At 38.7% G+C, this 13,010-nt stretch overlaps 2 protein-coding genes across 3 annotated transcripts in view; one reads left to right on the top strand and one right to left on the bottom strand.

The window, feature by feature from the left end:
- Positions 1–13,010, bottom strand: part of MIOS (meiosis regulator for oocyte development) — a 237,064-nt gene that overhangs the window by 59,452 nt on the left and 164,602 nt on the right. The gene's annotated exons all lie outside the window — the stretch shown is intronic.
- The window catches only part of COL28A1 (collagen type XXVIII alpha 1 chain), a 151,406-nt gene continuing 141,420 nt past the window's right edge, over positions 3,025–13,010 (top strand). The window contains 4 exon segments of the mRNA XM_028164369.2: positions 3,025–3,136; positions 4,015–4,469; positions 4,471–4,572; positions 11,663–11,683. Of these exon segments, the coding sequence (XP_028020170.2) occupies positions 3,025–3,136; positions 4,015–4,469; positions 4,471–4,572; positions 11,663–11,683 (690 nt within the window).

Below are 13,010 nucleotides of genomic sequence, written 5' to 3'. Positions count from 1 at the left end.
TTGAAGTCATAAAGTCTCTTGGATTTAATGATCCTGATATTTACCCCAAATAAATTTTAGGCAAAAAAGCCAAAACTATGGCATTTGGTTAAAGATGATCATTGTTTCTACATTTATAAAATGTAACCTATAGTAAGCATAGAGGTTTATATTTCTTTTATTTAACTAATGGCACTTTCCCCCGAAACCTATTTTGCTTGTATGTGACATGTAAATGAGAGAAAGGTGAGAACTATGAAAAACTGAGGTGAAATAAAACATGGCAAAAGTGATCAGAAATGGGTGGGCTCTTTAGATACCAAACTAATAAAGAAGAAAGAGATTTCAGGGAAGTATTAGAACTAAAAAACTGGAGAAAGTTGTAAGGGTGTCCTCTGGCTAATATCAGAAAACAGAAAGAAATAGTATGACTTTGGTTTGGGAGAACTAGATAAAAAATGTCAGAGCAAAGAGTAATAAAATATGAGATACTGTGATTACTGCTAATGAATCAGTTGTATTAGGGAACATTGTATATACAAGGCATTGGGTATGAATTCATAATTATATGCCAACAAACTAAATGAGCAAGTGCTTAGTTCTAGGAAAGATGTGTTTATTGAAAGCCAGCATTTCCAAAGCCCAAAATGAGGCCTGCAAATGAGAAAAATGTGGTTTTCATCTCAGCGTCCTATATGGGAATCCCCTTCCTTATGTTTTTGAAGAGTTGTCTCGCTCTACAAGCTACAAGCTTGTAAAACCTCTCTTGTTCTCGATGAAATTAAATTTTCAGTCTCTTATTTCCAGAACTTCTGAGAACTTCCTTACATACGGGGTCAAAAAAAGAGAGATGGCATACGTAATACTACGGACATGATATTACACCTTTTTCCCCTCTGAAAATGCAATAGCAGCTGTGTTTTGCTACATAGCCTTATCCTTATACTAATCTTCAGTGTTAAACTTATACAGCCCTCTGTGTTCTTCTCCTTGGTTAGCAAGGGATTACTTGGAGAGACATATCCTCGTTGTGTTCTATTTCCTCAGCCCACTTCTCCTCCTCCTCCTCCTCCTCCTCCTTCTTCTTCCTCTTCTTTTTTTTTTTTTTTTAATACCCAGCTATCTCCACATCTTAGCATACCTGGTCTGAAGAGCAGTTGACATTTGGTCAATTACACTTGCGGCACTTGCCAAGAGAGACGCTTGGCCATAGTGATACAAAGTCAGCTTAATAAAATCCCTGCTAGTTGATGCTATTCGAGGAGCAGACAATGGCATAGAGCCATCTACTGGTCCATCCCCAACCCAACAGCTTTGCTTCTCACTGGGGCTTCTCCACCTGGCATGTATGAAAGAAGTCAGTCACCCATCTCATTCCTCACTTTGCATATATTTCCACCCCCTATTCAAAGTCTGGAAAAATCATGCTCACAATTTCCCAGTTACCATTCCATGAAGGAAAGGTGCCAAAGAAGGAAACTGTTATTCCTTTTCCAGAACTTCTGAAGTCAGTATACTTTAAACAGGCAAGCATTTTCAAACCATGCAGAACATTGGCTCAAAATAAGCTTTCCATTCTAGGGTATACTGAGCTAGCCACACAGGAGTCTTCTCTTGCCAGGGAAGCCTGTGGGTTTAAAAGGCATTTGGAAAAAAAAAAAAAAAAAAAAAAAAAGGCATTTGGTACATAGCTGGGCATACTGAGTGCTAAAGTTTGCTGAAGATTTAAATATAGGATTAGATTTTAAATTGTTAATCTACCCAGAAAAATAGTTTCACAGGGATGTTCAGAGGGGATTGCTTCCTGATTTCAAGTTCTCTTTCTGTGCAGTAGTTCTTCCAGCTAACACTTAGAAAATCTGTTAGTTTTGCTCTCATAATCTTTTTTTTTGGCCTGGTTTTATTTTTAATTAAAAAAAAATTTTTAAACATCTTTATTGGAGTATAATTGCTTTACAATGATGTGTTAGTTTCCGCTTTATAACAAAGTGAATCAGTTATACATATACATATGTCCCCATATCTCTTCCCTCTTGCATCTCCATCCCTCCCACCCTCCCTATCCCACCCCTCTAGATGGTCACAAAGCACCGGGCTGATCTCCCTGTGCTATGCGGCTGCTTCCCACTAGCTACCTATTTTACATTTGGTAGTGTATATATGTCCATGCCATTCTCTCAATTTGTCCCAGCTTACCCTTCCCCCTCCCCGTGTCCTCAAGTCCATTCTCTAGTAGGTCTGTGTCTTTATTCCCGTCTTGCCCCTAGGTTCTTCATGACCGTTTTTTGGTTTTTGTTTTTTTTTTAGATTCCGTATATATGTGTTAGCATACAGTATTTGTTTTTCTCTTTCTGACTTACTTCACTCTGTTCTCATACTCTTTTGATTGACTGGATATGCAGCTGTAGTACAGCTTGGAACTCTGGTGGAGCTGAAGTTAACAAAGTAAACGTAGAAAATGGGGTTCTATGAAACAGAAGGGCAATTCAATTTTTGACTTGACCTCTGAACTCATTGAAATTGTACATGTAATATTAAGACAGAAATGGTGGTGGTTCTCTACAACCCTGTAAAAATATTGGCATGGTCAGGAATTAGTTACAATGAAAACGAATGAAATAACCTTGCAGCAATCTGATACTACTTTGGAGAAGGTGGAAAAGTCAAACAGACCTTGTGATTGAACCATAGTCATCATACAGAGTGGGACTGAAATGTTTTTAAATGGCTGTGCCCCTCCTGCTCCCCATAATATAATGGGAAATTCAGACTACTTGGATGTAATTCTTTGAATATACAAAAATACTCATTAATAGATGTTTGGTTGTGTTGCCGTGATCTATTTGGATTAGAAACTTTAAAAATCTCAGTGTGGGTAATTTTTTATAAATATGAATGAAAACCCTTTTCTCTTGCCACATGCCAGTTTTCAATACTACTGGCTTGAAATTAAAAATGGCAAACTCTATATTTTATTAAAGTATTTATAACTGATTTTTCTATTAAAGGTGATACACGGCAGATGATTTTTCACCATCTACCATAATGTGGAACAAACATTTTGTCTTGTATCTCCTGCTTTTGCCAGCTTTTATGAGTCAAGCAATATATGGACAAAGAAAGAAAGGATCAAAGTCCAATTTACTTGCAAGGAAAAGTAAAAAAATGTATTGTTCTGTCTTTATTAGTTTTAGCCTCTTAAAACCCTAACATGAATTTTTCCAAATAGCATTTGATGTAAATAGCAAACCACATATTTAGGTATATATATGATATTCTATTTTGATATGATAATAATGCACCTTACAAACTTATAGAGCATACTTATAAAAACATCAGAGTTTCTAGAGCACTCGTACATTTATTATCTCATTTGAGCTTCACGGTAGCCTTGTTAAAATGGGCATGACAGAGATTGCCACTCTCATAGATAAAGAAACTGAGGCCCAGAGAAGTGAAGTGGCATACTCAAGGCCGTAGGCAAATTAATTAGTAAGTCACAGAGCTAGGATTCAAACTTAAGTTCTCCCTGTTAGGTTTCTTTGTCCCTTACCACTGCTACAATGTGACGTGTAGTCATTTTCTCCCTTGATTTCAAAAAAGTTAAAAAAAAAAAAAAAAACTGCACCAAAACAAGATGGGGCCTCACCAATATGAGATACAGTTTGAGAATTAGGCAGAGTATTATTTACTTCTAGACAACTTTGCCTAGTGTTTGTTGAATTTTTAAACTATAACGTACTTTCTTTCCCTCTCACTTTAAGCAAGTTTTACTTTGGGAAGATGCTCGGAATATATGGTATTTTGTTTGCTTCTGATTTGCACAATTATACAAGAGGAAAAGAATTTGTAGACTTAGAAAGAGATTTAGTTCTTTACAGTGTAAGCCCTATCTCCGTAGTGCCTCTCTTTTTCACTTCCTTCTCCTCTCAGAAGCAAGCAATTCATGACCACACCACCTCAGGCCTTTCCTTTTGCAGAGTTGTTTCACGAGTAAGGGCAAGGATTTTGCCTAACCTGTTCGTCCTATATCAGACCCCACTTGCTTCACAGATCTTGTCTTCATTGTGGACAGCTCTGAAAGTTCTAAAATTTTTCTCTTTGACAAACAGAAAGATTTTGTAGATAGCTTGAGTGACAAGATTTTTCAATTGACCCCGGTTGGCTCCTTGAAATATGACATCAAACTGGTAGCCCTTCAGTTTAGCAGCTCTGTCCAAATTGATCCACCTTTTTCTTCTTGGAAGGATCTACAGGCTTTTAAACAGAGGGTCAAGTCTATGAATTTCATTGGGCAAGGTACTTTCTCTTACTATGCTATCGCCAATGTCACGAGGCTACTTAAGAGAGAAGGGCACAAAGATGGTGTGAAAGTGGCTTTGCTGATGACAGATGGCATCAACCATCCAAAGAATCCAGATGTTCAAAGTATTTCTGAAGATGCCAGAACTTCAGGAATATTATTTATCACCATTGGACTCTCTACTCTAGGTCAATGAAACCAAACTTCGTTTGATATCTGGGGATCCACCCAGTGAACCCATTCTACTGTTGAATGATTCAACCCTTGTACATAAAATTCAGGATCACCTGGTAGGTACCTAATGGGTTGGTTTTGTATATATTTCTCACCATAGTATTGATAATTTGTTTACAAATTCTGTATGGATAGATAGTGGGTCAAAAAGATGAAAGGGAAAAAATCCACCTTGGAAATGGAAAAGAAGAATCTCTCCCATGTTCTCTCTACTTTCTTGATAGTTTATACCATGTAATCTGGGGAAGTCCCAGACTCATTCTCTGGAACTTTATTGTCAGCTACTGCTGAGGATTTTGGAAGGATTAATTTCCATTCATCCACCTCAGACTCCTGTTTGTACATCCTGGGCTCACTGAACACTGCTGACTTATATTTGATTTGTAGTCAACTTGTAGTCTGCTATAATTGTACTAAGTTCTTCTTTTCTCATTACACATGTGCAGGAATATTTTTTGACTGTTTGTCTTGCCTATTGCCATATCATGCTCAAGTGAAGTTCACAGATTTCCATTAAAAAAAATCTCCTTGTTTTTTAGGTGTTAACAAGGTCACCCAATTTTAAATCAGCTATAACCTGCCGTCGCCCCACAGTTTCTCCCATCAAATCAGTGAGTCCCACTAGATTGATCTGATTAGCTGTGTCACTGCTTTTCTTTATTGGTTGTGAGAGCCTTTCCTTGCTGCTAGGGAAAACACAAGGCAAAGCAATCAAAACAAAATCCCTCTTCACAACATTTCTCAAGGAGGAAACTCCTGGAGATAAGGTGGTTGATTTAAGTGTCAAAATTGATTTTCTTAAGAATATTGATTTTAAAATAATTTCTTGAGAAGAGGGCAAGGACAATGTGTCCTTTAGGTCCTGAGCACCCCATATTGGCTCTTTTCTATCAGTTGAAAAAACCGCAGGCCCCGTTTCAGAGTTTGTTTTGCTCCTTTTGTCCCTTCCCTCAATTCTTTTCCCAACATTACTTTGATTTTGTTACTCTCAGTTGTTTTCAGCATGAGATGCTGAGTTTTTCTTACCTAAATAATAGTGATCACGTCTTGAGTGCTTTCTGTGTATTATGCACTGCTCTGAGTACTTTACATATTTTATTTTATTCAATGTTTATAACAATCTTATGATGTAGGTACTATTATTATCTTCGTTTTATAGTTGAAAATTTGAGGCCAGCTAAAAACTCTGGAGGCTGCATGCTTAACCCTGTATAGTTATATTGAGAAGGAGAATGGTAACTATTTTTTATGGTTTTCTCAATTAAAATTGCCTTGAAACAGTTAAGGAACATCCATTCTCCAAAGTTACTATCGTTCCTAGACTTTTTTAACTTGGGCATTAGGGGTAGATGGGGAGAGTTCTGCGTAGACCGCAGGTGATAGGCTCAGCTCCCAGGTACTTGGGGTGAATGCTTACGTGAGCATCTCTTCTGCAGGAAAGGGGAATGTGCTGGGGTGCCCGGCTAACTGCCTAGCCCTGCCTGTGCCATAGTTTAAGGAGTCCTCACCACTGAATAAAAGAGGAGTTTCAAGCATGTTCAGGAGAGGACCCTGGGGTTGTGATGAGTCACCTGTTGCTGCCTGGAGAAGACACAGGACAGGCAGCTCCTTGTTTGGCCAGATATGTCGGTTTAGGAGGTTCATACGCCCTCCAGACACACCCTTGCCAAGAGCTCCTGCCCAACTGAGAACACAGGCTGTTGGCAGTAAACCTGAAGCAAGACTGCTTGTTTCTGGGGAAACCAAAAAATGACTAAGCATCCTAATGACTCTGCTCTCCCATAGCATCCTGTGATTTCAGCTTATTTGTTCAGATGGAAGCTCTGTGAATAAGCCACTTCTTAGAAGGAGGTGCTGCTTTCCAGACAAATTCCAGAATCCAAAGAGCTTACTAGGCTTTTCAAAGAAAGATATACCAAGCTTCAATGTTTCGAATTGCCATGGTCTAGGAAGCAGAACTTGACTTTTGTTTTTGTTTTTTTTTTTAATGTATTTTATTTATTTATTTTTGGCTGCACTGGGTCTTCATTGCTGCAGGCGGGCTTTCTCTAGTTGCAGCGAGCGGGGGCTACTCTTCATTGCAGTGCGTGCAGGCTTTCATTGCAGTGCCTTCCCTTGTTGCCGCGCATGGGCTCTAGGGTGCACAGGCTTCAGTAGTTGTGGCATGTGGGCTCAGTAGTTGTGGCTCACGGGCTCTAGAGCGCAGGCTCAGTAGTTGTGGCGCACGGGCTTAGTTGCTCTGCGGTATGTGGGATCTTCCCGGACCAGGGCTTGAACCTGTGTCCCTCCCATTGGTGGGCGGATTCTTAACCACTGCACCACCAGGGAAGCCCCAGAACTTGACTTTTGATCAGACCATTGGAAAAAATCCTCATCTAATCTGTTTCTATTACATCTGTAGTTCAGTTTTTTTAACTTTTAATTTTGTAATTATTATGCAGTTGATTTTTTAAAATAAGTTAATTCAGTATAATTTAAGTCCAGATCTGTGTCTACTCTGAGCGCACAATTCCCTGAGTTTTGATAGATGTATACACCCATGAAACAACCAGCACAAGCAAGATAGAGAACACTTCCATCATCCCTAAAAGGTTCCTTACGCCTCTTTGCAATACATGCTTCCCTTGTCCCTCAGATGCTATTGATCTGACTTGTCTTCCTAGATTAGTGTACTTTCTAGATTTTTATATAAACAAGCTCACACCACGCGCACTCTTTTTGTGTCAGGCTTCTTACTGCCGGCATAATGATTTTGAAATGCATCTGGGTTGTTTTCTGTATCAGCAGTTTATTCTGTTTATTGCAGAGTAGACTTTAGTTGCATTTATGGACAGGAGTGTCCACAGTGAACAGATTTTGCAGGAGCCAAGACAAATCAAGGAACCATCACACATTCCTTGACACCTCGTGCAGGAAGTATCACATAAGAATCCCATGAAAGCATTTTAGTTCTGAATTACTCAAGAGAGACCTGATGATTCCAAGGTGAAGAAAATACTTGTGCTGCTATTTTATTATGATTTACATAACAGTATTGAAACCTAAGAAACAGATTCAAACCAATCTCCTGGATATATTACTCGGTCCTTCAAAAGAGCAAGAGAGAGTACAAAGAGATTTTAAAAATTCTTTATCACCTTTGATATTAAAATTTTTAAAGTCTTTATGGGAATAAAGGTTGTGGCAAATTGGTCTCATTCTCTGAAGATAATTAAGCAAAACATCCATTTAGTGTATCCTCTCCTTCACATACAAAGAAGGGATCAACTTGATAATTTCTGTATCATCTTTAGAATCCTAGCCTTCATTAATTTATTAATTGTGGTCCACTTCCCAGTTTTTCAAGGCTTCCTCTGTTTAGAGCCTTACTTCTGTTCTCTAAGATTTTATAATGGCTCTTCTGCTACTGTAGTAAGCTGCAAATATTTTTTTTTTGTCATAGAGTTTGTAATCCTTGCCTACTAAGTTCTTTATTCTCATCCCATTTGCTGTCATGCTAATTAATAACTTTGACACTTTCCTCACATTTTCTCTGTTCCCTTCTCATAGCCTTGACCTCATGGTCACTCGCAAAACTGGCAATTCCATTCTAGCCTTCTTTTTTCACATATATGCCATCATAAAACCCTGACTCCATTAATAAAATGCCCCTTCTTTTGCTCTGGTGAGGTCCTTTCTCTATTTATATTTTTTCATTTAAACCAGTGGTCCACAACCTTTTTGGCACCAGGGACCAGTTTTGTAAAGACAATTTTTCCACGGACAGGGGCGGGGGGCGGGGGAAGGTTTCAGGATGATTCAAGCGCATTACATTTATTGTGAACTTTATTTCTATTATTATTACATTGTAATATATAATGAAATAATTATACAACTCACCATAATGCTGACAGGAGGCAGAGCTCAGGTGGTAATGTGAGCGATGGGGAGCGGCTGTAAATAGAGATGAAGCTTTGCTCACTCGCCCGCCCCTTACCACCTGCTGTGTGGCCCAGTTCCTCACAGGCCATGGACCAGTACTGGTCCATGGCCTGGGGGTTGGGGACCCCTGATTTAAACTACAGTATCCACCTAGACCTTAATTGAACATGCCCTTCCCTCTGGCTTTGACCATATTCTCCCAGCTGTCCTCCACACAGCCTGCCTCTCTGCTTAAGTGAAAGGCCTCATTACTTCCCAATTCTCCAGCTCTGTCCACGTGGGCCCTTCTGTCCACTCTTTTTTTTTTTTTTTTTTTTTTAATTGTATAGCTACTTTATTTATTTATTTATTTATTTTTGGCTGTGTTGGGTCTTCGGTTCGTGCGAGGGCTTTCTCTAGTTGCGGCAAGTGGGGGCCACTCTTCATCGCGGTGCGGGGACCGCTCTTCATCGCGGTGCGCGGGCCTTTCACTATCGCGGCCCCTCCCGTTGCGGGGCACAGGCTCCAGACGCGCAGGCTCAGTAGTTGTGGCTCACGGGCCCAGCTGCTCCGTGGCATGTGGGATCTTCCCAGACCAGGGCTCGAACCCGTGTCCCCTGCATTAGCAGGCAGATTCTCAACCACTGCGCCACCAGGGAAGCCCTGTCCACTCTTTTTAAATGTCCCTTCTCACTGCTTCCTTTGTCTGATTGCCCACACTAGTCTTTATGCCTTTTTTCCTTATAAACTTTGACATATAGAACAGCATTCCATCAATGAGTTGGTCCTTTAAATTCCTTTATTCAAAATTATCCAGAAAGTCCAACTATTCCAAGAAACCATCCTGTTCCTCCCCCTTGGCCCCCCCAAGTCTAGGATCTCCTTCCCAAGCAGCTTGCTTTGCCATGTTTTCTATCACTGGGGCTTATAGGCTGTAAGTGCCCTTAGGGAACGGAGCTTTGTTCTTTGTTTCAAACAGTCTTATCTGTTATGTAGTTTTGAATCCATTTTTGTTTCCACAGAAATATAAATTCCAGCAAACACAAAATCAAATGAGTTCCAAACATAATTAGTAAGTTGTGCTGTTATGGTTTTTAAGCCTGTGGCACATATTTTTAAAGGGTAATATGGCAAAGCAGAAATTGAATTTTCAAATGAAATGCTTAAAAAGTGTAAAATTACACATCAGCCACAGTAGCAGTTAAATTTATCAGTTTAAAATTGATAAGGATATTATTGCTTATTGTAAAAAGGTGGTAAAGTGACACAACTTTGAATTTTTCCTTATTTTAGTAGTTATTTTCAAATATTACAATTTGACTTGAATTATTAGTTGTTTTATTGTCTCTTTTGAACTCCTTTCAAGTTCCTTTTCTCTCTCTCCCTCCCAGAGGAAACCAAGTTTCTGACGTATATTTTAAATATTTTCACAATTTGGATCACATTGTATGTATTCATTTGCAGCTTGCTTTTCCACTCAACTTTTTAGGAAATTTATCTATGTTAAAATACAGAAATTCAACGCATTGACTTTAACTGCTGAGTAGTATTTTGTTTATTGATCCATTACGCTATTGATGGATATTTTATTTCAAACTTTTCGCTATTAAAAACAATGAATGCTGAAATATACAAGCACAAGAATTTCTCTAGGGTATGTCTGGAAGGGATGTCAGGATCACAGGTGGAAGCAAGGACTTGTCCTGGGCAGCCTAGAGATAAAGCATGTACATTTCAACTTTCTAGGCACAGCCGAATGTTCTGGAGAGGGTAAGGCCATTTTACACTAAAATCGTCAGTTTTTCTGAGTTCCCATTCTCCACATGACCTACTAGTTCTTAAAGATACAAGTATCTCATCTGCTTTCAGCCTGGGTTTACACTGGCTAGTAATTTAAAATCACTGGGGCAGGGGACGAGGGAGGGAGAGGGAAAGAAAGCCATAGGTGAGACTCTGAATTTGGTAGACAGGGTCTGTGGCCAGAGTTTTACAGCTCCCAAGACCATGTTGTCAAACTTTCTCATTTTATAGATGTGGAAAATGACCTGGAAGGATATATGACTTGCCTAAGGCCAGGTGGCTAGATAATGGTGGAAACAGGATGAAAACCCTGGATGATGAAATTCCCAGCCTAAATTTTTCTCTGATTAACTCCCTAGAATCACTTAAAGCGTTTTGCTATCTCTTCCCTCTAAATGATTCATTTGATCGGAAATAAAGGTAGAGTAAAAACAAAACTAAAAGGATGCAGAGTCCTCCGTAAAGGTACAACTCTGACTTATCTTTAGCTTCTTCATTACATGCTTTATTTTTAACATCTTGCACAAATATTCTAGTGCTTTTTGCTTCTATCTTCTATTTTACCATGTGTAAATTACCCCTCAGTTTCAGTCATAAGGCATTAATTTGACACATAACTTCTACCTTAAGAAAGCAATAATTCTATCTGTAAACGTAAGTTCTGTCCAGTGTTTGACTTCAGACACGACCTTCAGTGCTCTTGTCAGGTAATACCACACTGAGCTCGAGTAGGGTAGTGAGACCTACATATTGGACAAAAACCACATCGTGAATTTCTCTAAAATTATGAATTGAAAGTAGTTTTGAAAAACATTCTGGTTAATTCATTTCTATGTGGTTAAGTAGAAAATAGCACTGAACTTGGTTAGGCAGCTCAGCCCAAGTGTGTGACCTTGGGCAAGTCACAGCACTGCGTCTCACGTTTCCTTATGAGAGAACGAGCTGCTGGACCGCATTGACTTGTAAGGCTCATTAATATTTCATGAAATTATCACCCTAAAATTTATGTTTTAATGCTGAAAAATAAGTGCATATCTGTAAAGGAATAGAAAAATAGAGAAAATACACAATTACATATTCTGCCGAAGTCTGTAAATAAAAGTGAGAAATTTCTTATTATGGCTGATTAAGCTTGTAGCCAAACTATGGAGATTACAGAGCTGATGAAAAAGAAACAAGAGATAAAACATAGGATGCAAAAGGATAAAATTTCTAGAAAAAATTACTTTTAATGAATGCCAGTGCCCTTCATGTCTTCTATTAGTAGAGGGCTCAGAGTGCTCCTTGGGTTGTTGGCTGGGGCTTTATTGATTTTACAAGGTTAAAAAGGCTGAATTGCTATTTTTCTTGGAAATTGCGTATCCCTTAGGGCATAATTAAGGTTAATAAGAAGCTGGAAGCAGAACTGTGAATTGAGTTAATGTTTCATTCTTTTTTCCCTCCTAGGATATCTTATTTGAAAAGAAGGTAAGCACCACATGCTGTGATTACTATGAATTACTCTAAAAGCTCACGTAAGAAAAACAGCATTATAATTCACATTAGAAGATAAGGTGTGACTAAATAAAAATGCTTAATTCTTTTTAAAATGAGCCACTCTATTTTGAGGCAGCCATTTGATTTATTTTATGTCACCATATCCACTGCAGGTTGGAAAATTTAGAAAAAGTAGGAAATATTTAAACGATTTTAGAGAGTGATTTTAGAAATCAATGATAACCAGACAACATAGTTTTTGCTGACTTTGATATGACTTCCTTTTTTCTAATTGTGTCTCAATACCTGCTACTTATGGGGGTCCTCTACTCTAGGAACTGTGCCTTGTGTTGGCCAGGGTTAGGCAGTGTTCCTGGCTAAGGGACAGGGCTTAGAGTTGCCCCCTGCTGCCTGATGGCTGACTAAGCTTATTCTCCTCCCTGTTGGTGGCAACCAGACCAAGTGACAAAGGAAACCGGCCAAGATCGATTGGACAGTACTCAGCACAATAGATGACCATCAGCTTGCTGAGGATTGCTCTACTGGATGTGTGTTTCTGGGCAAAGAGTTTGGAACATCTAAACTTTGTTCGATAAACTGCTTCTTTAACATTAGGAGTATCACATAAAATAATAGGAGCCAACCAAAGCTTGTAGAGCACGACGTTTCATTATTTTATATGCCATTAAGACAGATTAAAAAAACCCTCTGTCAATTAAACTAGGATACAGTACCTTCTTATGAATTACAATTTTTCATTTTATACTATGGCAAGAGTCCTTTTAGCTTTATTTAGATATAGATTTTTAAATCCTGTTATCACTTCTGTGCATACAGATAAGGGAAAATATAAGCAAACTAAATTGGTTATTTCTAAAACTTCTTCACATTCAAAGTTGAAATCCTCTGAGTCACTTTTTGTCTCAGAGTCATTATTGGCTTTTCTACACAATACCAGCCCCTGTGCCACCAAAAGCGTTGGTGATGCAGCATTTCTTCAAGTGTTCTTGTTGTGTCTCTGGAGTTTTATTCCATCTCATTCTGGAAGCGCTGAAGTGCATGTGCAGAAAATCCCAGCTTCATCTTGGTTGGGCCTGACTCATTTAATATGCATTCTGGTTTCAAAGATGTGACAATAAGGAAAAATATGCATCTTAGAATTGATAAAATATGGTATAAGTCAAATTTTTTCCTTTTTTGAGTAAAGGAGTATTTGGTGTTTGTATATTATTGAGCCTGCATGTGTTGTATGGAAGAGAAACAGCAGAAATTCCAAAAGTCCACTGAAAATGTTTATTTTTCCATTTTAACTGGCAAA

Source organism: Balaenoptera acutorostrata, chromosome 7 (genome assembly GCF_949987535.1).
Source record: "Balaenoptera acutorostrata chromosome 7, mBalAcu1.1, whole genome shotgun sequence".
NCBI classification, from domain to species: Eukaryota; Metazoa; Chordata; class Mammalia; order Artiodactyla; family Balaenopteridae; genus Balaenoptera; species Balaenoptera acutorostrata.
The sequence above is the reverse complement of the archived record's forward strand: the minus strand, read 5'-3'. Positions and strand labels throughout refer to the sequence as shown.